General features: G+C 50.8%; 2 protein-coding genes across 2 annotated transcripts in view; one reads left to right on the forward strand and one right to left on the reverse strand.

Moving 5' to 3' along the window:
• The first annotated feature begins 2,132 nt into the window (after positions 1 to 2,132).
• On the forward strand, positions 2,133 to 6,344 carry HTR6 (5-hydroxytryptamine receptor 6). The gene is given in 4 exon segments (XM_057384964.1): positions 2,133 to 3,245; positions 4,656 to 4,693; positions 4,695 to 4,884; positions 5,117 to 6,344. Coding segments are annotated over 4 exon segments (1,332 nt in total). The 5' UTR covers positions 2,133 to 2,525; the 3' UTR covers positions 5,501 to 6,344.
• A 1,754-nt stretch (positions 6,345 to 8,098) lies between these two features.
• TMCO4 (transmembrane and coiled-coil domains 4) overlaps positions 8,099 to 25,309 on the reverse strand; it is a 36,645-nt gene continuing 19,434 nt past the window's right edge. Inside the window, exons 12-14 of the mRNA XM_057384963.1 lie at positions 22,842 to 22,959; positions 19,833 to 19,950; positions 8,099 to 8,870 (exon numbers count right to left, since the gene is read on the reverse strand). Of these exons, the coding sequence (XP_057240946.1) occupies positions 8,448 to 8,870; positions 19,833 to 19,950; positions 22,842 to 22,959 (659 nt within the window). The 3' untranslated portion in view covers positions 8,099 to 8,447. The remainder of the gene's footprint in view (positions 8,871 to 19,832; positions 19,951 to 22,841; positions 22,960 to 25,309) is intronic.

The raw sequence follows: 25,309 nt of genomic DNA on the forward strand, positions 1-25,309 counted from the left end.
GAGGGCAGAGCCCGGCCTGGCAGCAGCTGTTTCCCAGCGGCAGCGGGACACTGAGACCCTGGGGGATAACTGGGTGCGTGTGGGATGCGTCCCTGGGCCTTCCATGCCCTCATCCCCTGCTCAGAGATGGTTTCCAGGCCTGGATGCCCATTCGGGCACGGGGAAAAGCACAATTTGTTGGAGTGGTGGTTAGAAAAGCAGGGCTCGGTGAGGAGGCTGATTTCTGTGCTGGGGTGGGCTCCTGGGTGGTGCTGGGRGTGCACAGCTGGCTCTCCCCCACACATCTGCAGCTCAGCTTCCCAGGGAAAGGTGCTATGGAGAGCTTTGGTGGTGGCTCGGGCAGGAACGGGCAGCAGCTGGYACAGATGGGTGCCAGGGGCACACCCTCAGCTCCGAACTGTGCTGGAGCTGCTGCCCTCAGCTCTGCTSTCCSSCAGCAGAAATCACAGCCATTTGTGGGGAAAAACCCATCTTTGGACAGCTGGATAATTAAAAGCCCCGATCAGCCCCTGCCCAGCACCCCGAGGGGTTCGTCCCGAGTGCGGAGGTGGCAGCGGGGGGTTCCCAGCAGCACTCAGAGACTCGGAGGGATTTTCTCCTTCTCGGAGCAGGACCCGTGCCTCCCACTCGCCAAAGGGCAGCTTTGGCCCATCCAGGCAGGGAGCTGGACTGCCCCGAGACCAACCCCAATAACCCCGGAGCAGAAGGGCCAGGCTGTCCCTTGTCCCTGCTCCTCCATCCCCGGCTGCAGGTTATTGGAATATCTGCCGGCGAGTCCTCTGTCTGTTTCCTGAGGGCTGTTGTGTGTGGCTCTTTGTTGTTTTCTTATTTGACTTCGCAAAATTTCGCTTTTTATCACCCAGCGTGGACCATGGAGCCTGGAACTCAGAGCTGCTGGCCGGGYTTGGCCACTGACCTGCTGGGCCAGCTGCCAGGTGCCTCCAGCCGGGGCTGCAGAGGTGGCAGGGATGGCAGAGCACGGGGCTGTTCCTTTAAGGCACAAACGGGAACTCTCCGGCTGCCACTTCGCGGAGTTTAGCTCAGATCCCTGTTTTCATTAGCGCCTCATTTCATCTCCTCCTCTCCCCCCCAGCCCCACCTCCTCGGTCGGCATTTCTGCATCTTTGCCGCGCATCCAGAGCCGCAGGTGAAAGTCGGGCTGGCACCCGCACGGTCTCACACCTCCCTGCGGGCTGGACGCACCTCCGCCGCGGCGGAGATCCCTTCCCGCACTCCGCATCTTCCTCCTCCCGGGCGGGCTTGGCTGCGAGCATCCCGGTCCTCGCCCGAGGCTGCTCCGGCGCTCCTGACGGCTCCGGCTGCAGCAGCGGCGGCGGAGGAGCTCGGGGAGCCCGGGGACAGAGCTCTGCAAGAAGCCCAGCTCAGCTGGGGGGAGAGAGCTGAACCTCGGGGGCCGGAGCATCCCCAGCATCTGCAGCATCCTGGAGTCCAGAGCAGCCCCAGCATCCCGGGTATCCCGGGCACAGAGCAGCTCTGGCAGCGGGAACATCCCGGGATGCAGAGCATCCCCAGCACCTGAAGTATTCTGAGTGCAGAGCATCCGGAGCATCCRGAGCATCTCGGCGTCTGGTTATTGCCTGGTCCGGGCGTCCAGAGCAGCGGAGTATCCAGAACATCCTGGGCATCCTGCCATCCGGAGCATCCTGCCGACCCTGCCATCCTGAGCATCCTGAGCACCCTGCTATCCCTGCCATCCTGAGCACCCAGCCATTCTGAGCATCCTGAGCATCCTGAGCATTCTGCCATCCTGAGCAACCTGAGTATCCTGAGCATCCTGAGCATCCTGAGCACCCTGAGCACCCTGAGCATCCTGAGCACCCTGAGCATCCTGAGCATCCTGAGCATCCTGAGCACCCTGAGCACCCTGAGCATCCTGAGCACCCTGAGCATCCTGAGCACTCTGCCATCCTGAGCACCCTGAGCATCCTGAGCACCCTGAGCACCCTTAGCATCCTGAGCACCCTGCCATCCTGAGCACCCTGGGCACTCTGCCATCCTGAGAACCCTGAACATCCTGAGCACCCTGCCATCCTGAGCACCTTGCCGTCCTGAGCACCCTGAGCACCCTGCTATCCCTGCCATCCTGAGCACCCTGCTATCCCTGCCATCCTGAGCACCCTGCCATCCTGAGCACCCTGCCATCCTGAGCATCCTGCCGTCCCTGCCATCCTGAGCTGTCCAGCTCGTCCCCAGTATCAGGGAACAGCATCCAGGGACATCCCCGAGCAGGGGGATTCACAGGGACGAGGAACCTCTGTGAGTAATGGGGAGGGAACCTTGGTCCTGCTGATCGGCTCCTGGRAATGTCACTCTGCTCTGAGTGACAGTGAAGAGAGAGAGTGGGGGAAGAGAGGGAGAGGAGCAGGAGGAGAGGAGAGGAGGAGAAGGGAGGACGGACACGGAGWGGAGAGAGATGATCCTCCTTCCCCCGGCCATGATCACGTAGCACAGCCCACGCCGGAGAAGGCGCCCAGCCCTAGAGCCAGCCCTGCCCCCGGCTCCTCATGGAGGGGGACCTGGGGGCCCCCAACGCCAGCGTGCTGGGGGAGCACTCCCTGCTCGTGGGCAGCAGCTGGGTGGCCGCCTTCCTGTGCTTCATCATCCTGCTGACCGCGGCGGGCAACTTCCTGCTCATCCTCCTCATCGTCACCCAGCGCTCCCTCCGCAACACCTCCAACTATTTCCTGGTGTCGCTGTTCATGTCGGACCTGATGGTGGGGCTGGTGGTGATGCCCCCGGCCATGCTCAACCAGCTCTACGGCCGCTGGGTGYTGCGGGGCGACTTCTGCTCCCTCTGGGCCTCCTTCGACGTCATGTGCTGCAGCGCCTCCATCCTCAACCTGTGTGTCATCAGCCTGGACCGCTACCTGCTCATCACCTCCCCGCTGCGCTACAAGCTGCGCATGACGTCCTGCAGGGCCCTGGCGCTCATCCTGGCTACCTGGAGCCTGGCCGCGCTCGCCTCCTTCCTGCCCATCAAGATGGGCTGGCACCAGGCGGAGGAGGCGCGGCCGCTGAACGGCACCGGCCGGGGGGACGAGGAGCAGTGCCGGCTGCTGGTCAGCCTGCCCTACGCGCTGGTGGCCTCCTGCCTCACCTTCTTCTTGCCTTCTGCCGCCATCTCCTTCACCTACTGCCGCATCCTGCTGGCGGCCCGCAAGCAGGCGGTGCAGGTGGCTTCCCTGGCCTCCACCGTGGCCAGTGCAGACGAGGCCACGCCACAGGTAAGGTGCCCGCAGGGACATTGCTGTGGCAGACCCCACGATTTTGGGGTGTTTCTGCCTCCTGGATGCTCTTGGGGTCAGAACTTTGACAACCGTGGGGAGGGAGATTTTGGGTAACATCCTCATCTCTGACATCCACCTTGTCCAAGCAATGGAGAGCTCTGAAGCTGCTCGTGAGTGCAGAAACAGTGCAAGCAGAAGGAGAGAAATAAATAAAATTCAGGCAAAAATGCTCAGCGGTGCAAAATAAACGTGGTTTCACCCCTCTCTTGGCTGGCGTCATCCCCAGGGGGTTTTCATCTTATCTGACTTTCCACTCGTAAATCTCGGCCGTGGTGGGTGTGAGACATATGGGGGAGAAGGATTTTAACTAATAGCAAATGTCAGATTCCCAAGAGCACCTTCTTTTGAACAGAAGCTTCTATTTTTGTTACCTGCTCTATAAGAGGAGCTGCCAAACCCCTCCTCGTGTGCTCGCTGGTGGAGCCCGAGTGTGTGGGTTTTGTAACAAAAACGTGGCTGCACTTGTTTGTGTTTCTCCAGGAGGAGGTAGTTGCCACTAAATCTAACAGCTTTAATTCCCTGTAATAGGCTTTATTGACCTCATATCCTACGGGGAGAAGGCAAACTTAATTGCCTCTAAATACCTCGATTTAGTTTGTTCTCTCCAAGAGCAGAGCCAGGACTCTGGCCAGCTCCCCCACACGTGATAAGCTGCACCAGGCGGTCCAAAGGAAAAGGAGAAGCAAAGAATAAACAGAAGATATCATAAAAAAATGTTTATTTTATGGCAGGATGCCAGGTTTCTGGACTCCACAAACACACTCAGGGGATCAGGGGATGCTCAGGGTCTTTGGTGGGCCATGGAAAAGCAGCACCCACCCCTCTGTCTTCCAGCTGAGGCCCAAAAGGTTCCYTGAAGCCCCAAACTGCCTGAGAAATGAGGTGTCAGCCAGGGAARCCCCAAATCTCATCTTTTAACCTTTTTCATCTTCATCTCGTTTTAGAGATTTCTGTTTTCTTTTTGGGYAGGAAGCTGAGTGGCAACAAGGCATCGTTCAATTACAGTGGAGGGCTGAGATAATCAGTTAATTTTAGATTGCAGGAGGGGATGGAGSGCTGGGTTCTGGTGTTTGGAGGCTGAAATGTTTCACGTCCTGCTTTTAAAAACCATCATTAGGCTGCTGATGGAGCTGCCTGTTTAGGACAGGCTTTATCCTCACATGGACTGAGCTGGGTTTTTCTCTAAGAGCAGCCTAATGAGAAACTCCTCGTTTACAGTAAATAAAATAATGCTCTCAGTGTTGAGGGTTTCTATTGCTTCCTCTTTCTAATCTGTGGTCCTGGGGCTGCAGTGCGTGCCCTGCTCCCGCCTCTCAGAGAAGGGAATTTCTGGCAGGGTTTTTTCAGGATCTGAAGCACCAAGTGCCACTTTCCTTGGGCAGAGGCACTGCCCACCCCTCCCTGTCTCCAGCTGCAGGTTCCATGTGCCCCGAGCCAGCCGCTGGCTGGCAGTGAGAGCAGGAGGTTTGCCAACAAGCACAGCAAGAAGGCTCTGAAGGCCAGCCTGACCCTGGGCATCCTCCTGGGCATGTTCTTCGTGGCCTGGCTGCCCTTCTTCATCACCAACGTGACGCAGGTAAGAACCTGTGGGGGTTTTTTGCCGGGTTTCCATAAGCTTTTCCTTTGGAACCCAGCTGGGTTCAACAGGAGGCCCCCGAGGGTCTTGCAGGACCTCTGGGACCAAAGATGCAACAGGAAAGAACAAACCCTTCCAAAGGGAGCTGAAAGGGGAGTGCTGGGGAGGCTGGGACACCCCTGTGGATGGGGGCTGAGGTGGGATCTGCCCCTAACCCCTCTGTGTCCCCCAGGCAATCTGTGGCTGCGTCCCGGCCGGCTTCTTCGACGTGCTCACCTGGCTGGGCTACTGCAACAGCACCATGAACCCCATCATCTACCCACTCTTCATGAGGGACTTCAAGAGAGCCATGGGCAAGTTCCTGCCCTGCTGCCGGCGCTCGGCGGAGCCGCGGCCCAGCGCCATCTCCCTGTCCATGAGGAATTCCAACAGCGGAGCCCGCGCCGCCACATCCCTCAAGAACGTGCTCACCCTGCAGGCTGAGACCGACTCCATCGACTCTGGGGCCCCGGGGAGTGACCCCAGGCTGCCCCCGGGCCCTGGTGCCCGCTCTGTCAGCCTCTGGGATGCRGAGCCCCCGGACACGGAGCTACAGCTCGGCACCCCTGTGGCCTGAGCAGGGCTAATGTGGTTCTGCGTGCTGGGAAGGGTCCCCCAGGAGCCCGACAAATCCTCTGGGGCTGATGTGCCACAAGCCATCTCCCAAATTCCCTGTTCCAGCRCCTGGTGCAGGTCATGGAGGGGATGGTGGCTCCAGGCACTCCCAYAAGGAGCATCAAACAGTGCAAAGCCATGTGCAGCTGCTGAATTAACCTGCCTTGTCTCTCTTTCCTCCCTCCTTTGCTCACCGTCACCATCCCATGGCTCTTCCATCTCTGCTGAGGCTGAACCTCAGGCTCCAGACCCTCTGTCTCTGTAACCCCAAAGCAAAGCTTGGTTTTGCACACACAGAGCTGAGCAGATCTGCTCTGAGTGCACTGAGGGGAGCAATGCAAAAACATCCCGTGGATCACGGACAAGAGGTTTGGGGCTGCTTCAGCCCACGGAATATCAGGAAGGCAGATATCATCGCTGGAGTCGTGTCTGTCTCAGGTTCCTGGCACGCAGCAGTTGCTGGTGTCTGTGCAGAGCTGTGCTGCGGGGGCTGCAGTCAGTGCAGAATGTCCAACGCTGATTTTGGGATGCTCCGTGGGGGTGTGGAGCGCGACTCGCGGCGGCTCYGTGGGTGTCTCGCAGTAGTAACGGGATCAGCTCCTCTCCCAGGCTCCCTCCCTCCCACAGCTCCCCCCTCCTGGCACAGGACCATCACGCTTCCCCACCCCAACAATCCATCCCCTCCTRGATGATGCAATTAGAAAATACACTTTCCCCCCCCTTCAAATAAGAATCTAAAGAATCTAAATTTTGTATTTTAAATGACAATGCCAGCCCCCGCCCCAGAGCCAAAAGCAGAGGGAACAGTGAGCAAGTGGGCACTTAAAAAAAACAATAAAACAAATTATTTTAGTAAATTCTYCCTCAAGTGCCTTTGGGCTGGCAGTTGGCTGCTGTGCCCTCCCTGGACCCCTTCCCTCCAAGCTGTCTGCCCAATTCCACGACTGTGCTCCTGGAACTCCCCAGTTTCCAAAAGGACTCAGAGCATTCCCTGGATATTGGATGCTGGAAGCAGCAGCCACATGCCAGGCCACTCTGTAGTTTTCTTTCCATGTTGCCCACGGATATTCCAGAACTGAACAGGAGTTTTTATGATCAACTTGGCATTTATTTGCCACAAATCCCCTGGGAAGCAGGGATGGGTGACTGGGACAGGGTCAAACCTCAAACTGTTGGATCCATTTGGCCATAGATGGACAGAGAGCTTGGGGCTGGTGTTGAGCACCAAGATCAAATGTGCATCTTYCCACAACAGCTTTACATACAAGCTTGAGCTACAAGTCCAGTTAAAAAGGAGCAGAAAAAGGCACCGTAGAGTCTGGAAGTCTGTAAGGTACCAAATCAGCCTTGGGAGATGGACATAGAGTGAGAGACCGCATCAAGCCAAACGTTCAAAAGCAATAATTCCTTACTGATCATTCAGGCAGTTCTGTAATTAAACAGAACTTGCTTGTGGACAAACCCTCAGATGAGCAGGGAAATCCCACCCCATCCCTGCAGCCAACGGCATCAACAGCAGCTGGGAAAACAACCCCATCTTTGTGGGATCCCACAGCCTGTCCCTGCCATCTCCATGATGGATGGAGCCCCCTCGGATGCTGGATTTAGGGAGAGGAATCACCAGGCACTGCATCCAAACCATGCTGCTCTGCCTGCTCAAGGTGTCAGCCCCAAGCCCAGCCGTGTCTGAGTCCATGGGCARTGAGCTGCAGGTAAGGTCTGCAGGAAGCTGGGAGGGAGAGGGGGCATTAATGTGGCTGCTGGGTCAGGGGGAGGAGGAGGGGGAGAACCCTGTGTGAACCAAACTGGAAGGTGCAATCCCATTATTTCCTCTTTTGTGAGTCCACAGGGCCCCCAGATGGGAGGTGAGAGAATTTGAACCCTCCCTTGTGGCAAAGCGCAAAACCCCAGAGGTGTCCTCAGAGGGAGTTACCTGCCTGCCATGCTCTGCTAGATGCACTTTCTTGGGCTCARCAAMAAAAAAGGGTTTTTATGGAAGATGTGGATCATTCCCAAACAGTGCTGGAGCTGTACTGTCAGGGGATGTAGAGCTGGGTCCTTCCCTCTGCTCTGAGAYTGGGGCTGAAGAAAGTGGAGACAATTCACTTTAATGGGAGGAGGTAGAAATCAAACAGATCCAGGTTTGTCCTGTGCCAAGTATTGGTTTTGTTCTAAGCCAATTAAAAATATTTCTGGAGGGGGCTTTTAAGGCTGGAGAGGTCTGTGGGACACGAAAGGAAAGTCTCAGTGGGTTGCTGGCTTGGAGAGCCCAGGAGGAATTTTCATAAACCATCCAAAACCATCTCGGTTTTCCTGCTGCTTTCACCTAGGGTCCCAACATGTTTCATGTGGGCCTCCAACACCATCAGCCCCAGTGTGGAGACAGGAGAAACAGTCTGGGCGATGGGAAAGTGCAGACAAGCCTGCAGCAGTGGGGGAAGGAAGCGAAGCTGGCAGCCGAAGCCTTTCCCCTCCTGGTCAGCAGAGCCCGAGCATGGATGTGGATCCGTCCGGAGTGGAGCCTGAAACACACCTGAGATCCTCAAACCAAACTCATCTCCAGTGGAAAAACTGTTTTAATTTCCTACAAATGAACTCCTCAGCAACATGCTTAAAATCCCCTCAGAGCCACCTGCTTCCCCCAGTCACAGCAGGGGCACGGTGCCGAGGGGGGACAGCTGCTTCCTGCGAGGATTGGGACRGGATCTGTCTCGGATTCCTGAGCAGCAGTTCAGACTCGGGCAGGAATCTGCCCTCTCCTCCCTGGGGGAGGTGCCGTGGGCGGCTGCTTTGATCCAGCGCCACGCCACGCTTTTCCCCGGAGGAGCCAGCTCCATCCTCTGGAATCCCAGCGCCGCGGATGTGCTGTGACAGCGGTTTTTGTGCTGGCTGAGCAGCTCGGCCCTAWTTTACTCCTTTCCCTCTGCCTGCTCCTTGCTGTCCCTRCGGTGTGAGCAGTCCRGGCAGGGCAGCGAGGGCTCTCCCGAGGAGGAGCTGCAGGAATCCGGCTGGTGAGAGCAGCCGGCTGGGAGAGCCTCACCTCCGGCATCATCCTCGTCTCTGCCGGTGTTTTCCTCTCCCCGAGCCTCACTGCAGGAACCCCGCTGGTGAGAGCAGCCGGCTGGGAGAGCCTCAGCCCCAGCCTGATCCTCTTCTCGGCCAGTGTTTTCCTCTCTCCRAGYCTCACTGCCACCTGCCCGCTGGGATATTTTGGCTAGAGGGGAGAAAAGGCTGCCACTGCCCTTCTCTTCTGGCTGGCATTCCTTGGTTTTAATGCCCACGGCTTTCAGGATCGTGTCCATCTGCTTCATGTAGTCCAGGTGGCCGTTTACCTGCAGGAAACAAGAATCCCTTGTGTGGGGAACCCACAGGGTTCAGCCAAGTCCTGCACTCCAACAGACACCACTGCTGAGAGACTTGGGCTTGGCTCTGAYAGACAGAAAGAATGAGGTTGGAAAAAATCACAGAATCATGGAATTGTTAAGGTTGGAAAAGATACCATCATCAAGTCCATCAYGTCGAGGCCATCGCTAACCYAYGTCCCCAAGTGCCACATCCACACGTGTTTTGAACACTTCCAGGGGTGCTGGTTCCTGGATAAGGGCAGGTGTCCATTGACCAGGCTGACTGGCTGCATCCTTAGGGCACACACTGGTGCAGGATGACTTTKCCTCTAAGATGTTGAAAAGCCTGGACCTGGCTGAGTTCCACCCCCAAACCCTGGGTGCCAGGAGGGTGAGAGGAGGAGCTCTGCCATGGGGACAGACACCCAGGCAGGAGAGGAGTTCTCTCAGCTCACCTGCCTGCTCTTGCTAAAGGTGTCCTCCAGGTGCCTCGGCCCCCTTGTGAAAGCCAGGATTATTTAATTTAAATTAGGACACAGCCATTAGACCTCTCACAGAGCTCCCAAGCTGAGGTTCTTGGCTGGAAGCTGCACTGATTCATCTCACTCTGGAAGCCCAGGAGTTACGGGTTCATAAACCAAATAAAGATCAACAATACATTAAAAAACCCAGTTAAGTTTTACTGGAAGCTGAGTTCCATGATAGGATAATCTCTTTCTGAGATGGATGTTGGAAACCTCCCTTCCAATCAGGGCACAGGGGGAGAGGAAATCTCCTCTGCAGGTTCTTGATGCTAAAGGCCATGTGGCTGGAGAGGCTGAAATTCCTTCCCCCTTCCAGGTGTCCTGAGCACCTGAGGTACCAACAGCATCCCCAGGTATTTCAGCATCTCTGTTAAATTCAAATTTCAGCAGTTTAAATCCTTCCTGACCCAGCCAGAGAGCTGTCTTGGCCTTTTATTTTCCCAAACCTTGCTAGTAATTAGGGAATTTCTGCAGCAGGGAATACCTGTAACCTCAGTCCCAGGTTTCCCAATTCCCAGATGACACCCCCGGAAGGATGATCATGGTAAGAGCTCTTCAYAGAGCTCTGTAAAGACACCAGCCCTGCACCTCTGCTTATCCCCTGTTCACTCCTGCCTGGTGCCTGAGCAATCCTTCAGCTGCTCCTGGATCCCTGGCAGTGTCCAAGGCCAGGTTGGACGGGGCTTGGAGCAATCTGGGATGGTGGAAGGCGTCCCTGCCCATGGCAGGGGGTAGGGCTGGATGGTTTTTAAGGTCCCTCCCAACCCAAACCAATCTGGGATTCATGGCTGTGCCAGCACCAGGGTTCCCAGCACAGCCCTCCCAAAGCTAAAAACCTTCTCTCCACAAATCCAAGCCCCCGAGCTGTTTGTGTGAGCAGCTTTGGAGGGGGACATTTGGCTGCACTGAGGGCTCAGAGCAAACAGAAGGATTTAATCAGCACCTCAGGAATCCAAATCTGTGACTTGAATCTGCCCAGATGGCTCAAGGGGCTCTGGATRTTTTGAAGAGATTAGTTAATGAAAATTACCATGGAAGGGCTGGGAGCTGTGGACATTGTCCTCTGGAAAAGCACAACCTTTTAGTGCTCACTCGGGGCTGGAGGAAAGGATGAGCACGGCCTTGGGCAAGGTGGGGACAGACAGGAAGGAACTGGAGTTACTGGAAGCAGAGGCTGAAGGCTCTTGGTTTGCTGCATTCCGAACGTCTCCAGTCACACCATCTGCCTGCCCTGGCTCGGGAATTCTCAGCCTGTTTTTACTGAGTCATTAGYCAGACAGAACAGATTTCCTCTGCCACCCCAAGGACTGATTTTCATTACTTCTCAGTACCCTGCAGCCTCCACTAAAACAACAGAGAATTCCTCTTCCCTGAGCACCATGATCCCTGAGAGGTGTTGGGRATGAGCTGTTCACAGATGAAAGAGAAGCTGAGACCTCAAGAGAGCCTGTCCCTACTGCAGCTYTGCTAAATCTCTTCCAAGGAAACTCACTCCTGTCTCCAGGAGAGCCCAGGAGGGGATTCCTTAAAGCTGGACCCCTGAGAAGTGTAAGAGGAGGGACAACTCTGCAGCACTGAGCCACCAGCAAAAGAACAGCAAATAAACTGACTTGTCACRTTAAAGCCACCCTGGTGGGAAAATCCAGCAATTCCAGCTCTCTAAAACCCGTTATTCATCTTCAGTCTGAAAGCCTGAATTCCTCTCCTGGGCATGTGGTGCTGGAGATGGGAGGGGAACATCTACAACATTGTCAATAAAAACTTTAAAGGGAAATAAAGAACTGTTTTAATATTTGTCAGAACAAAGTGCAGGGGGAATTYCAGGACAAAAGGAAGAGTGTGCTCGGCATCAGTGCAAATACATTACTGCTTGTGAGGAAAGCAGTGGGGTGGGTTTATTGGGGTGTTCAGGTGACTTCTCCCAGCCATATTTGACTTTATGGCTGCCTTGACTCACTGGGACCCACGAGCAGCTGCCTCTGGCACTGCTGCTGCTGCCACGGGACTCCAGTGCTCTGCTGGGGCATCTGCAGGGGACAAAGCTGCTGTCTTTTCTCAGGGGATCCATCAGCACGTCAGTCAGTTCAGCATGTTTGGAAAGGTTTTCAAGTCCAAATCCGCCCAAAAGTATAAAAAATGTGAGCACAATCAGTTTTAGTGATGATTAAACTCTCAGTGAGGGTTTCTGTTGGGACACAGAGGATTAAGGATCCTGGCTTCTCCCTGCTGTGACCCACAGGAACACAGCCTGTCCTGGAGAGGTGCTGCCAGGGGGAGGGCAGAGGAAGGGCTGGGAGCAGGGAGACATTCCACAGACACACATGGGGACAGGCACGGCCGTCACAACACCGACGTCACAGCACCGCTGTCCCAGGGACAGGCGTGGCATGGCAAGGTGACACAGCACTGCTCACTCCAGTGCCAGGAACCTTCACATCCTGCCCAGTGTCCTTCCATAAAGCTCCTCCACCCATCCCGAGCAGCCAGCACAGGAGTGCACATGGCTCCAAACRCCCCACAGGGCTGCAGAACTGCTGGAATTCAACTCAGTGTCCCTCTCTCCTCTGCTTCCTGAGCACAGCAGCTCATCTGTGCCTTCCTCCTGCTCCCCCTCATCAAACACCCCATGGATYCACAGGGAATCACTGTGCAGGCAAGCAGAGCAGTGCAGAATGCACAGGTCACTCACATCCCTGAGAATTTCACTGCATTGATGTTTTGAGCCCATCACATCCAAAGAGCAATTTTAGTCTGCAGCAAAAGATTCCCTCAGGTTCAAATGTGTCTGCAGAGCTTGGTTATTTCAGCAGGAGCAGCAACAACCTTGGAGGAGATCCTTCAGGATTCCCTTTTGGCAAATACTGTCTGTTTTCATAGAAAATGGTATTTTGTGGGGGGTGAAGGAGTTCCTGGAGTGTTCCAGAGCTAAACCAAACTGCAGAGCCAGCTCAGCACCYCTGGGTGTTGTTATTGTTCACTCTTCCTTTCCCAAAGCTGCAGGGAATGTGCTGTCCAGGAAAAGCACTGGAGTCCAGCCCTCCTCTGAACTGAGCTGCCAGTGCTGGGAGCTGTCGGTACAGAAGGAAAGAAGCTCAAATGTTATGTTGGCTTTCCAAAATCTCCTCAGTTCTGGGTGCTGCCTCTGAACCCACACAGGCCAAATGGTGGCACAGGCTGATGGATTGCAGGGCTCCCAGGCTCTGCCAGGTTATCCCTCAAAAGGCAGGCAGCTCTGCCAGGCTGGCAGGCTGCCCCRGTCACAGATATTCCCACATGTCAGTGCAAGCTGTAATTCCAATTCTGGATCCATCCTGCACAACAGAGGGCATCCAAAGAACCCCAGATGGTTTGGGTTGGAAGAGACCTTGAAGATCATCCCATCCACCCCCTGCCATGGCAGGGACACCTTCCACTGTCCCAGAGTGCTCCAAACCCTGTCCAGCCTCGCCTTGGGCACTGCCAGGGATCCAGGGGCAGCCACAGCTGCTCTGGGCACCCTGTGCCAGGGCCTCATCACCCTCACAGGGCTCAATTCCTTCCCAATGTCCCATCTAAACCTGCCCTCTGGCAGTGGGAAGCCATTCCCTGTGTCCTGTCCCTCCGTCCCTTGTCCCCAGTCCCTCTCCAGCTCTCCTCGAGCCCCTTTAGGCACTGGCAGGGGCTCTGAGGTCTCCCTGGTACCTTCTCTCCTCYAGGATGAACAATCCCAACTCTCATCCTGGCAGAAAAYATCCTGGCTGTTTCCCAGTTTTCCGACACCTCATTGCAAAGCCCTGATGCTGCCTGGGCAGAGGAGCTGGAAAATCCAGAGGCAGAGCAGATTCCACAGCAAGAACCAGAAAACATTCCCCAAACCTTGACACAGGCTGTGGCTGAGTGAAGTCAGAATAGCAATAAAATCTTTCTATTTGGATTCTTAGGAAACAATGTATGCCAAAGTGAGGATAGTGAATGCATSCACTAATGCAGAAGCTGCAGTATAAATGGATTTATTAAAAAATTGACTCAATTCTCCWATTGAATTTGGCACCTGCAGCAATGGTGTATCCCGGGCACCAGCAGTCCTGGGGAAACCAATAAAAATGTRTTTGGAGGAAAAACTGACAGAGCTGAATTTATTTTGGAAATCCTGYCAGTGCCATTTGCATTATTCCTCTTTAATGTTTCTATTTCTGCTCTGACAAACTGAGGGAATAAAGATTGGAGCACGATTTTGCTGAGGCTCAGAGACTTTGCTTTCACATCATCCCTTAACACAATCACAGTCCTTGTGCACAGAATAAGGCGCTCAATTCTTATTTTTCTTCTCATTTTAAAACTCACTTGACTGGTGAAAGTTCTCCTTTCATTGCAGTGATATTTTCTGAGCCAGACTGTAATTTTTCCAGCAATTATCTTTCAACCACAGTGGATTGATCCAGCCATTGTTACCTCTAGGGTGGTAATTGAGGGATGTTCCCCTCAGACACCTTCAGGCAATTCCAYATCAAGGCAATAACCTTTTCCAAGAGTTTTTTCCATCAAACTTTGATACATTTTGTGATCAATGCTGAGAATTCTGTGTAATCACTGGCTTTTGCTGGATTCAYCCACTGCTGAAAACYTCTGCCAGCTTYACTCKCAATTTACCTTCAGCAATTCCAAGAGGATGATAGAGAGGGGTAAAATACAGAATATAACAAGAAAACACAGGAAGCAAATGGGGGAATCGTGTTCTGGAGGTCTCATGGATGAGAAGGAGAATAGCTGTACATCAGGCAGGACAAAATTAGGAATTACTACTCTGAATTAATAAAAAWGTCCTTGAAAGAATTTCAAGAGAAATGTGCCTTCACAAATGTTCTTCTGTTGCCAGGTATTTTTCAACTGTTTGTGGAGCTGCTGTTGACTATTTTTTGTTGTTGCCCTCCCCAACGACAGCCACTCGCTTATAAGGTAGCTATAATTAAATATTCATTTTTCAGTGCTAATCCAAGTGGAAATTATTTAGATTTGATGGTTTAAAGAGTGTTTTAAAAGGCCAGCATAAGCTGTGCATGTAATTATCACTGAGGAATAATTTGAACATAATGTCTTGGGCTGTGGAGGACAAGAGATCCCAAAAATCAGATGGATGCACTGAATTGGAGTATTCCTAGAAAGACCTTAGGGGACCGTGGGGTCTGACACCAGAAACCACAGCAGTGGCCACCAGTGACCCAAAATATTGGACATGTTGATCACACCAGGAAACATTTTATAATGGAAAAAAAAAATGGAAAAATCATCAGGATTCCACATGAAAACACCAAGATGAGGTTCAGTGCCCATAACCAGAGGGATGTACCAGGCCTGGCCTGAAGCAGAGGGTGACTCCTGTCACACCCACAGAGATGTCACCCTTCCATTACCCATCCTGCTCCAGGAATATACAACATCTGGCAGCTCAAACATTACCATCTCTGCTGGTTTCAAACCAGGTTCTCAGCACAACTCCACAAAGCAAGGGCACCTGAGGTTAACTAAAGGAAATTTTGCTGGTTTTGGGGACAAAGATCTGTTCTGACTCATCCCTCATGAGCTGATGGCAATAACCTGCCTGGGCAAGGAGTATTGGACATTTGAGAAATTCCAAGAGCTGTAGGGTAGTGCCATGTTTCTCCTCAGCAATGTGATAYCCTACAAATTCACCACACTGGGATTTGCAGCCCTTCCCTTCCCCCAGTGCCACTGGGGCAGGAATACCTTGGTGGCATTTCAGTGACATTCAGCTCCTATCAATAATTCAGCTGCTCTAATTGCAGATCTCAAACACACCACGTGCACAAGGTGTCAGCAAAGTCAGCCTTTTCCTTGATTAACACTTTTAATTGGCTGCTGTGCTGGGATTTTGTTTCCATGTTAGCTGAGAAGGTCAGAAAGGGAGCTCAAAGGGAGCAGAAAAATGACACAGAATCAGCGCTGGTGYTCCAGCAGAAGGCAGGAAATTAAAAGCTGAATCCTCTATCCTTAATTCACCTGCCTGGGCTCTGTGTGGCCATTCCTGCAGAACCCAACTGACCAGTGCTTTGCTCCAGGAAGGGCTGGGATGGGGAAAGCTGCCTGCAGAGCCAACAGTGACAGACCTGCTCACTGCAAACCAGGGAAGAATGGGGGGTGCAGTGCCTGCCCTTGGCAGAACTGTCCCATTTCCACGTGCAAAGTGCTCTCAGGGGGAAGAGAAAATCTATCAAAGATGATTTGTGATGCCAGTTGTTTATATTCCATGGGAGAAAGATGTGATGGCATCACAGCTGTGCTGATTCTGCAAAGGAACAGTGAATTTCCTCTCTTGATTGYATTTGATTCACTTGTGAATCCCTCAAATGCGGCACTTGGTCACCTCAGCTCTTCCCAAGAAGGTGCAGTCCCAGGAATTCAGCCCTGCCCAGGATAGCTGGGGTTGTGAACACTGTACACAGTCCAGCAGAAATGTGGAAATCCCTTGAGGAAGGACACACACGTGGATACACACGTGTTCCAGGCACCRTGGGGGAAAGGGAAAATCCCTCATTAAATCTGCAGGAAGTTGTGGCACCCCACTGGTCCCCAGTGCAGGGCATGTGGGAATTTGGGCACAAGCCTCATGAAATAAGAGCCCTGCAAAATGGTTCTCTCCAGCTGCAGAAGCAGCTGAGCATCCCCAGGCTCCCAAAAAGCACATCCAGCTTGAGCCATGTACGTGTGCTGGAGCGAGGAGGGACATCAGCCTTTGAGGTTTGTCTGCCACAAAGCAAAAACAAACTGCAAGTKATTAATGGCCTTGTTTGCACTTTTTTTTTGGAAAAGCTTTTCCAGTTCCTTCCTCTGTTCTAAAACAGTGACTCTGCCAGCACCCTCTGCTTGTGTCCCAAAGGGAAAAATGTATTYAATATGTATTTAATTTGGGATTCCTGGAGCTCCCAAATCAACAGCAAGGAGCACAGAGGATGAAGCCACTGATGATTMCAGGAGTGTAGAAGCCATCCCTGTGACCTCACAGCCTAACAGACAGATGGAGTGGTTTCCACAAAGCCCTGCCTGTYCCCCTGACAGGAGAGGGGCTCTCCCAGCTCCTCCAGGCAGCWGCCTGAAGCCGAGTTCTGCTCCAAGCTCTTGTTCCTCTGATCCTGCCCTTGGGGAGGTGGCACTGCTCACTGGGAACAAATGAAACAAAGGAGCAATGAGACACTGGCAACCTTTTTTTGCCTTTCCAWCTCCTCAGGGCTCTTAATTAATCTGCATTTTGTAACCACAGTTAATTCTTTGCTGCAAGTCTTGGGAATACAGTGAGAAAAAACACAATTTAATGTGTTTGGAGAAAAAAAGCCTGACTCACACAAGTGCCAAATCAGTTGGATTTGACAAAATTTAGACTTCCCATCTGCTCATGGTGTTTATGTACCTGACTGCCTTTTGGTCCCTGTTCTGAGAGCTGGGGGTGGGGATCCAGGTGGGGGTCGGTCTCTTCTCCCAGGTGACAAGTGACAGGATGAGAGGAAATGGCCTCAATCTGTGCCATTTATATTGGATATTAGGGAAAATTTCTCCATGGAAAGGGCTGTTCAGCCCTGGCACARGGCCAAGGATGGAGTTCTTATCCCTGCAGGGATTTAAAGCCGTGTGCATGTGGCACTTGGGGACATGGGTCAGTGGTGGCCTTGGCCATGCTGGGGGAATGACTGGACTCAGTGGTCCCTTGAGAGCTTTTCCCACCTCTCCAATTCCATGATTCCATGATCYAGTCCTGCTCTCCACCCAGCCACACATTCCCCCTGCCTCTGAACCTGCAAGTTCATCCCTGATTTCTGCTGCTGTGAAACTGCCCAGAAAAACTAAAAACACCCATTCTTGACTTGTTCCTGACTCCCGAGCCTCCCTGAAGGTGCTCCTTGAGCAGTTCTGCAATATTCAAATGTTAATTCAGACAAACTCTCCTGGGAACAAACAGCAATCAATCAAGATAATCCAGTGCAGCTCCATGACTTCCTTGGTCTCTAACAGGTGCTGTCAGATAAATCCATGGAATTAATCAGCCYCATTGTAACCATGAGGAAGGATTTTATAACTGCATTTGCTGAGTGGGAGGACATTTTTCTTTCTGCTTTTTTTACTGACAATCAGATAAAAAACACACTAATCAAGAGAGACATGAGCTGGAGGCCTCGGAGGTGAGTTCCTGTCTATACTGAAGGCTCCTAATCCTCCACTCATTTGAGAATTCTGGTGCTACCACAGCCAAGACAACCAAGCTGTCTGGATCCTGTCCAGTTTTCATTATGGATGGACTGGGAGATGCCAAAAATTCTGATGCTGCCGAGCACCTTTTCATGCCGAGCACCTTTGCATCAGCTACACTTTATTCTTCTATCACAGCTTGTCCTTGTCCTGGCAGGGACATTCACAGGGACTCACAGGGACTTCCAACAAGGGCATCTGCAGGGATGGAGCTGCTCCCCATAAAGAAAATTCCTGTATTCCTGCATATCTCTAAATATCAATATGTATTATCCTGTTGGGCTGCTACAGTGTACTTGCAGCAAAATCCATCTTTGCTTTCTTGCCACCTTAAAAAATATTTACTCTGGATATTTCCTTCCCCATTCTTGCTGCTTTTATTTCTAAAATATTCACCAGAATGCACTGTATTTCTTTCCGTGGTCTGGAAAATGGATCAAGGCAATGACACTTACTTCATATCCATTTTTCCTCCCCAAAGCTTTGCAGTGAGATGAAGGAAGTGTCAGCTCCTTCTGAAGGAGAGCAGCRCTGGGACTGACTGCTGGCACCAGGCAGCCAGGATGCAGACACACAGCTCTGGGAGATGAGCAGGGAGCAGCTCTGCAGACATTATTCATTCAGCTGAAATGTAAATCCTRCTCCTCTGTGGGGAATGGAGAAGCTGCTGTGATCTAGGCAGGATGAAATGTGCAGGGCTCCAGTGGGGTTCATGCTTCAGGAAGCAGAGGGTCAATAGAAGAAGGGTCTCTGAAGAGAACTCAGAGAGGGGTGACATGGACTGACTGACAGGAGATGTCACCCCAGTGCCACCACTTGGCATCTTGGGGCATTTTCATGCCAGCAACAGATGTCAGAGAGCAAATGAGTACTGGCAGCTCTGGGGACGGTGAGAAAATGGATGTGGGAGTGTGTGGAAATACTGACAAGCCAGAGAGATGCAAAGATGCATGGACCATGTTTAAAAGCCTCCACCAAACCCCTTCCTCCTGGGAAGCCCCTGTTTTGTCCCTCCAAGTGTCTGTTCTCTCTGCTCAGCACCAAGCCCTGTGTGTGCTGCCAAGGGCTGTGCAGAGCTCAGTTCTCATGAATGAAATGAGCTGAGAACAGTTGGGTATTTATAGGCTCAGCAAGCTGGTGTTCCAAAAAATCTGAAAGCTCTTCAAAGTGCCTTTGGCTGCAGAGCTACACTGACACTCTCTGACAGCTTGTGGGGATATTTGGGAAGAGGAGTCACAGCATGAACACTGACTATGGAGGTATCCTAAGCTTTTGCTGAGCACCTTCCAGTTTGCAGAGAGTTAATGATGAATTAAAACATTAAGATATGGAAAAAAACACCAYGGCATGTCCAAGATTTCCATGGATATGGATATACAAGATAAGTTTGTATGAAAGAGTTCAATTCTTCTGTGCAAGAGACAGCACATGGTGATCAGTTTAAGATAATTGAGTTGAATATTGCTTAGATATATTGCCAGATGTTCTAACAGTGACTTATCACTAATGACACCAGACAGCTTTGAGGAAGCGAAATGTTTCCCAGATATACCAGTGAATCTCTCCCTGTTTCCTGGAGACACACACTCAGAAAAGGCAGCAGCACCTGGCAAACCAACCGTTGCTATCGCGGAGCTTCTGTAATTCCAAACCAGTTCCGGCTCCTGCAGCCCTGGGGACCAAGGTACAAGGGCCAGGAAGCTGCCCCTGGGTGAACCTGAGCAGTGTGGAAGGCTCACCCAAGATAAGATTGTGGGCTGCACCTGCCGTGCAGGCGCGTGTTTGAGATCCACGTTTCCCAGCTGCTGACACCACCTCCCCCACATCCTCACAGGGGTTGGGACCAGGCTTTTTCCAACCYAAACYSTTCCATGATTCTGYGACAGCAAGGCCCTTCTTAGAGGAGTAATAAMAGTTTCTATCTCCAGTACGAGATATGTCAGAGCCAGAAAAATCCAAACATATCCAACAAGAGGGGTAAATCTTTATCGTTTTGCTCAATGCTGAGCACTAGCTGGGCCAACAAAATTCCAGGGGAAGTGTAGGTAAGAGCTCCCTCAAAGACAGAAAAGAGGGCCAGTGGACCTGGAGGGGCTCTCTTCAGTCCCCAGCTTCTCCTACATAGTGAGTGTAGGGTTACAGTGCCGCAAAAAAAGGATGACGAAGAGAAATTGAGAGTATCATTACTTACCACAGAGGAAAGGTCCATGTTCACCATCCTCCTGTCATCCAGGTCGACTGGCTGGAGGCCTGCGACGTTGAGCTGGACAGAAGAAGTTCTGTAGACAAAGCTCAGCAGCCAGTCCCCCCTGCAAACAGAGAAGAGTGGGAAAAARTCCTGCTGCCATATCAACGTAATGTGAAATCAAAGAATTCCAGAACAGTTTGGGTGGGAAGGGGTCTTAAAGCTCATCCAGTTCCACCCTGTGCCATGGGCAGGAACACCTTCCACTAGGCCAGGCTGCTCCAAGCYCYGTYCAGCCTGGCCTGGGACACTTCCAGTGTGTAACTACTCAGACCACGAGGAGAGTTGAAGGGCTGGGGAGCACAGTGATGTCTGGACCAAGGCCGGCTGCAGCTCTGTGTGATCTAGGAATGACACCAGGAATCACTTGCTGGATTCAGGGCAGGCTTCTGGGACACAGGGGTGCAAGTCTGTACTGAATCCTGATCTATGGACRTAGTCTTTACCTGCAGTGAGATTAAAAATCTGCCCCTTCTGTTTATTTCTGTGTTTGCTTAGGGATTGCACATTGATATTTCAATATCTAATCTTTTTCATGTCCAGATAGGTTCTCCAGCCCATAAAGCTGTAAAGGTGATGAGACTTACAACACTGATGTTGTGCCATAAATATTGACGGTGACTGGCAATGCTCCYGTTTTATAGGTACAGCAGAAATACATGGGTTCCAGTGACAGARCTAGGAAGAGTTTGTTCCCACTCTAGAGCAGTGCCATAAGTCACTGTGGCAGTTCCAGGGGAGACCATGGCATGAGGAGGGAAGGAAATGCAAAAGTCTTCTGTGCTGAGCAACAGCATAAAATGCAGGCACCGAAATACAACTGTACCCTCTAAGTGGAATATGAGTGGGATTTGTGCTCTGTGATGGCAGCAGGTAAAATGCTCCTGCACAGGAGCCAGTTCCTGGCTACTCCCAAAAAATCCACACCAGGAGTTGTAAGTCTACAGAGCCCTGCAAAATCTTTACAACACATCCATGCTGCTCAGGTGGGGGATCTTTCAAAAGCTGAGCCAGTCCAACTGCTTTGGGTGAAGTTTCCCACTGGGAATTTGTAATCCTGCTGTTAAGTGGGAGGGGACAGCTCTGACAGCTGACAGGGCTCTCACTCATCCTGTCCCCTCATATTCCAAAGCCAAAGGAGAGCAAGGACTGAAGCTCAACAACTGGGCTCAGCAAATCTGATCTTACAGGAATTCTGTTCAGTGTAATTCATCTGACCTAAATAGAGTTACTCCTGAAGTGACAGAACGAGGCCACCCTCTGCACAAACGAGAGACCAGAGAAATCAGAATCAAGTGAGGCCTCACACAAAATGTTTGTATAACCCTTCTGTCATATCTCAATCCTCACAGAAATTCCATGTCTCTCAGTTTCCCCCTCTTGCTGCCCCTCATGTTACCTGAATAACCCCACCCCACCACACACACACCGTCTTTTATTCTGACCACACAGGCAGGCTTAGRAACTACAAGATCTTTTTGTGTTTGTGTGTGTGTTATAGGAAATGGATACACAGAGCTTTTTACAGTGAAATTGATTTTTGTAGAACACATGGAGGAACAGTATTTGCTGAGTAATATGCAATGATTTMTATCACTTATAGCTTCTTGGAAGAACTCTGAGCACTCCCAGGGAGGCAGCAACTGCTTTTCTTTATGCCACATGAAGAAACACTGCAAGCACTGTTTACATCTGGCATTCATGAAAATCCTGAGATCTAAAGAGGACAAAAGCAACCATTTCCAGCCTAGCTGAGAGGTAGGATTGGTAATTCGAATACCTTTAATTAATTTATTTAATTCTTCTTTAAAAGTTAAAACACCCAGTTAGAAGCACAGTCCCACAATGCTTCCCCACCTTCCACATGCATGTGGAAGACACGTGCATGTGTAGACATCCCTATGGATGTGTGCCTGGAAAACACCAGCAGCATTTTCACCTGTCCTTGACCTGAGGGCTCACAGCTTTACAAACTGTCTTAACTTGCAGGTTCTTTGTTAATCTWCTTGCCAGGTAATTTCTCAATTTATTTCCCCATGCTCTTAGTATTCCCTGCTTCATTCCTTGGTTTTAATTTCCCCTTATCTAATTGTGCTGGTAAGCAGTGTTCCTGGCACAATTATCTTCCAAGACACACTCATTAGGTTTGAGGCTGTCACTTGAATACTTAATGGTTTTCTGAGACTGCTTCAGCTGTTTTGGGCCTATAAACCTCCCTCTTTTCAGCCAGCAGCTCTTTTCTCACAACTCTGCACAACAGTTGTCTGCTTTTATTTCTAAAAATGTTTCTGAAATGTGGTTTTAAAAGGCTGGTATTTGTTTTGAAGGCAATCTTTGTATTTTTTCACATCCTTACTAAATATGCTACAGCTATTCCAGCTATTCTTCCTTTGTAAGTTAAATACCCTGTTCATGTGATCTATCGTGACCAGAAACCCACTCCAGATATACAAACCTTCAATTTGCTTGAACTCGTTCYCTTTTATTGTGATTTTCAAATCTTGTTCCCCATGGGCAGCCACAAGTGAACTATTACCTTAAAGCTTTGATAGATTTTAATTCCCATTCTTTAAATGAGTGAACTTAACTGCTGTATTTATAGTCCTTYACATAAAGCTGAGATTTAAATGGGTTTCAGAATATATCAAATTACACACACGAATACACTGAGCCAGGTTTAGGCTGTCAGTGGTAGAACACTGTCCYTCTATGAACAGGACCCACATTTGGAGCACCTCAGGCTTCCAGCATCCCAAAGAGCCAAGACCTGGGTCAAACAGTCTTCAAGTGCCTCCTGAAGCTGTCATTTCCTGTGGATCTGAGGGAGAGGCCTGGAGGGATGAGCCTCTGGCACTGTAGAATCCATGTCCTCACCAGCTGAACATTTACTCAAAAGGGATGAATACCCCAAAGCATTTCCAGGCTATGGGGGCTGGGAACTGAGCACACACTGACCTGCAGAACCCGTTTATGATCCTTCCTGACACCACTCTGGTGAGAGCTTTCCAATGCTTGGCTTCTCCTTCCACTGGAGCTCCCAGTAAGACAACGTCTTCAATGATTCCTTGTGAGTCTGTTAAGGTGARAGCAGAACAGCTCAGGTTAGAAGATGGAGCAGAAATATTCTTATATGAAGTGTGYTCTGATGTGCACTGCAGAAAAATCATCATTTCGGTGACTTCAATTTGAAAGACAGAAAAATGGAAAGGAGAATCATAAATACAACTTTGCATACATGTTAAATGTCCACRGTTCACCTGGAATCAGTAAAAGTGAAAAATCAAGATCCTCASACAGTGCAAAGGGCCAGGCTGGTGGCAGGAGGGAGAAGTGGCCTGGCCTCTGCCCAGAAAGATGCTGTTCAAGCAGCAAACCTCTGGAAAGGTTTGGAAACCTCTGRAAAGGTCTTTCTGCAGACTCACTGATGTGGGTTTGCACATAGCTGTGAAAGAGGTGAAAGGGTCTGTGATCCCACAGGGTGAGCAAATGTTGTCATACATGAAGCATGAGGAGCCCTTCCCACAGCTGATTCTATAAAAAACATGACCTGAACATGCAAGAGAAAATCCCCAATTCCTAATATTGATTTCAAAGTAGCAACAATGGAGGCATTTGCCAATCCACAGTGAAGATCRGACTGGTTTGATTTCCTTGTGCTGTAATCTGAATGCCCAGGACCTGATTTGCTGAACAGCAATGTTGACTTTTAAGCATAATAAATCTTCCTCACTTATCAGACAGCTGCAGCTGGGCAATTTCAGGAGAAATAAAAATGGAATGAGAAATATTGGGCAGCCCTGCTACTTTCCTAAATTCGTGAACAACATATCAGTATCTTCCATAAATCTTTGTTAAGAGAGATGAAGCATTTGATGCCACAGCAGTTAAATGGAAGACTCATGAGTGTAAAATTCCAAATCTATGCTCYGCACCTGTGGGAGACCAGGCTCCACAGACCTGAGCTAAACCAAACATTTGAGGGAGAGGTCTGGGCAGACTTTCCGAGTGTGAATCACTCAGCTTCCTTTCCCTGACAGCAGTAAAGGACTGGARCTGCCTGTAGTGCCTGCATCCTTCTCTGAGGTGTAAATCCCAGTGCCTGACAAATCCAAATGAGCTCTTCTGGAATTAYTTCTTATTGCAGAGCAAATTCTGCACCAATCAAAAAGTGCAAAGAGCAATTCAATTTTGTAAGTGTAATCATGAGCAATAAAGCCCTGTTCCCATAATGATGAGCAATCAAAAGGAAACCCAGAGCCTTGCTAATGCGAAGCTCATTCCAACCAAGGTTCTAAATTCCACGGCCACGGTGTGAGCCAACTGAATAAACAGACAGCTAATTCATCAGAAGCCTGGATATTTGGGCAAGGTGTTGGAAGCTTTTGTTTCTCCAGTCCCTTGTCCAGTTTATTTCTTGCTCAGAACAAAAAATATTTAGGCTTGGCTGAAAAATGCTGATTTTCTTTGAATGTTGACAGGAGAYCTGGGAACAGATCACTGGCCTGCAGAGCTGCTGAGGCGCAAGATAAATGAAATGCATTTCACAGTTTGTAAATCTTGTAGATGATGAGGAACAATAAGGTCTGCACAAGCAGTGGAACAAAATTAATTCATTAACCATTTAACCTCATAGAGAGTGGCTAATGAATAAGAAGTTTTATAAAGGATAATTTCCAATCAAGTCCAAGCAGGTGGGAACGGAGTGAGAATTACAGGCCAAAATTAAAAACCTGACTAAGATGATTTCTCCAGAAAAGGTGTGGAAGAAAGAAGCTGTCCCAGAGGCCATAACCAATCCTGGGAGCTGACTTTGCTGTACCCTTGGGATGCAACTTACTGGGAGAGGGGAAGTACCTCAGCACAACAGTCCTGACTGAAGGGAGAACAGAGCTGGGGTTCAGCTCTGGCTGTGTACAAATGTTCCAGGGCAGAGCTGCTGCCAGCTCCCAACCCCTGAGCACAGCAGGGATCACAGCCCAGGGGGACACGGGTCACACRAGCTGTGATTTGTACCAAGCACCCAGTGTGTGACACCTCTGTCCTGTCACACACTGGGTTTCACACACAGYTGGGTTTCAAGGTTCAGGCTCTGGTGGTGACAGCCATTATCAATTTGCATTAGTTTGCTAATTGCTAATTATTTACTAAAATGCATGGGAATCACGATGAGGAAATCAGAGCAATGATCTTCCCACGCAGGAACGTGTCTCTGGTGGCTCATTTGCTCCAGCTTCTGCCATAATGTCATTTTCTGGAAACCTGCTGAGCTCTGGCTCCCAGAGTCCTYCGTGATGAAGTATCCCACAGGTTATTCCATTGCTTTGCAGAGAAGCATTTGAACAGTCTGAGTCCCTGCCGTGGTGTTTCACTGGCCAATCCATCATCAGCTCTTTGTCCTCAGAAATGCCAYTGCCATCTGGATA

Source organism: Malurus melanocephalus, unplaced genomic scaffold (assembly GCF_030028575.1).
Source record: "Malurus melanocephalus ecotype Western Australia unplaced genomic scaffold, MMel_1.1 scaffold_759, whole genome shotgun sequence".
NCBI lineage: Eukaryota > Metazoa > Chordata > Aves > Passeriformes > Maluridae > Malurus > Malurus melanocephalus.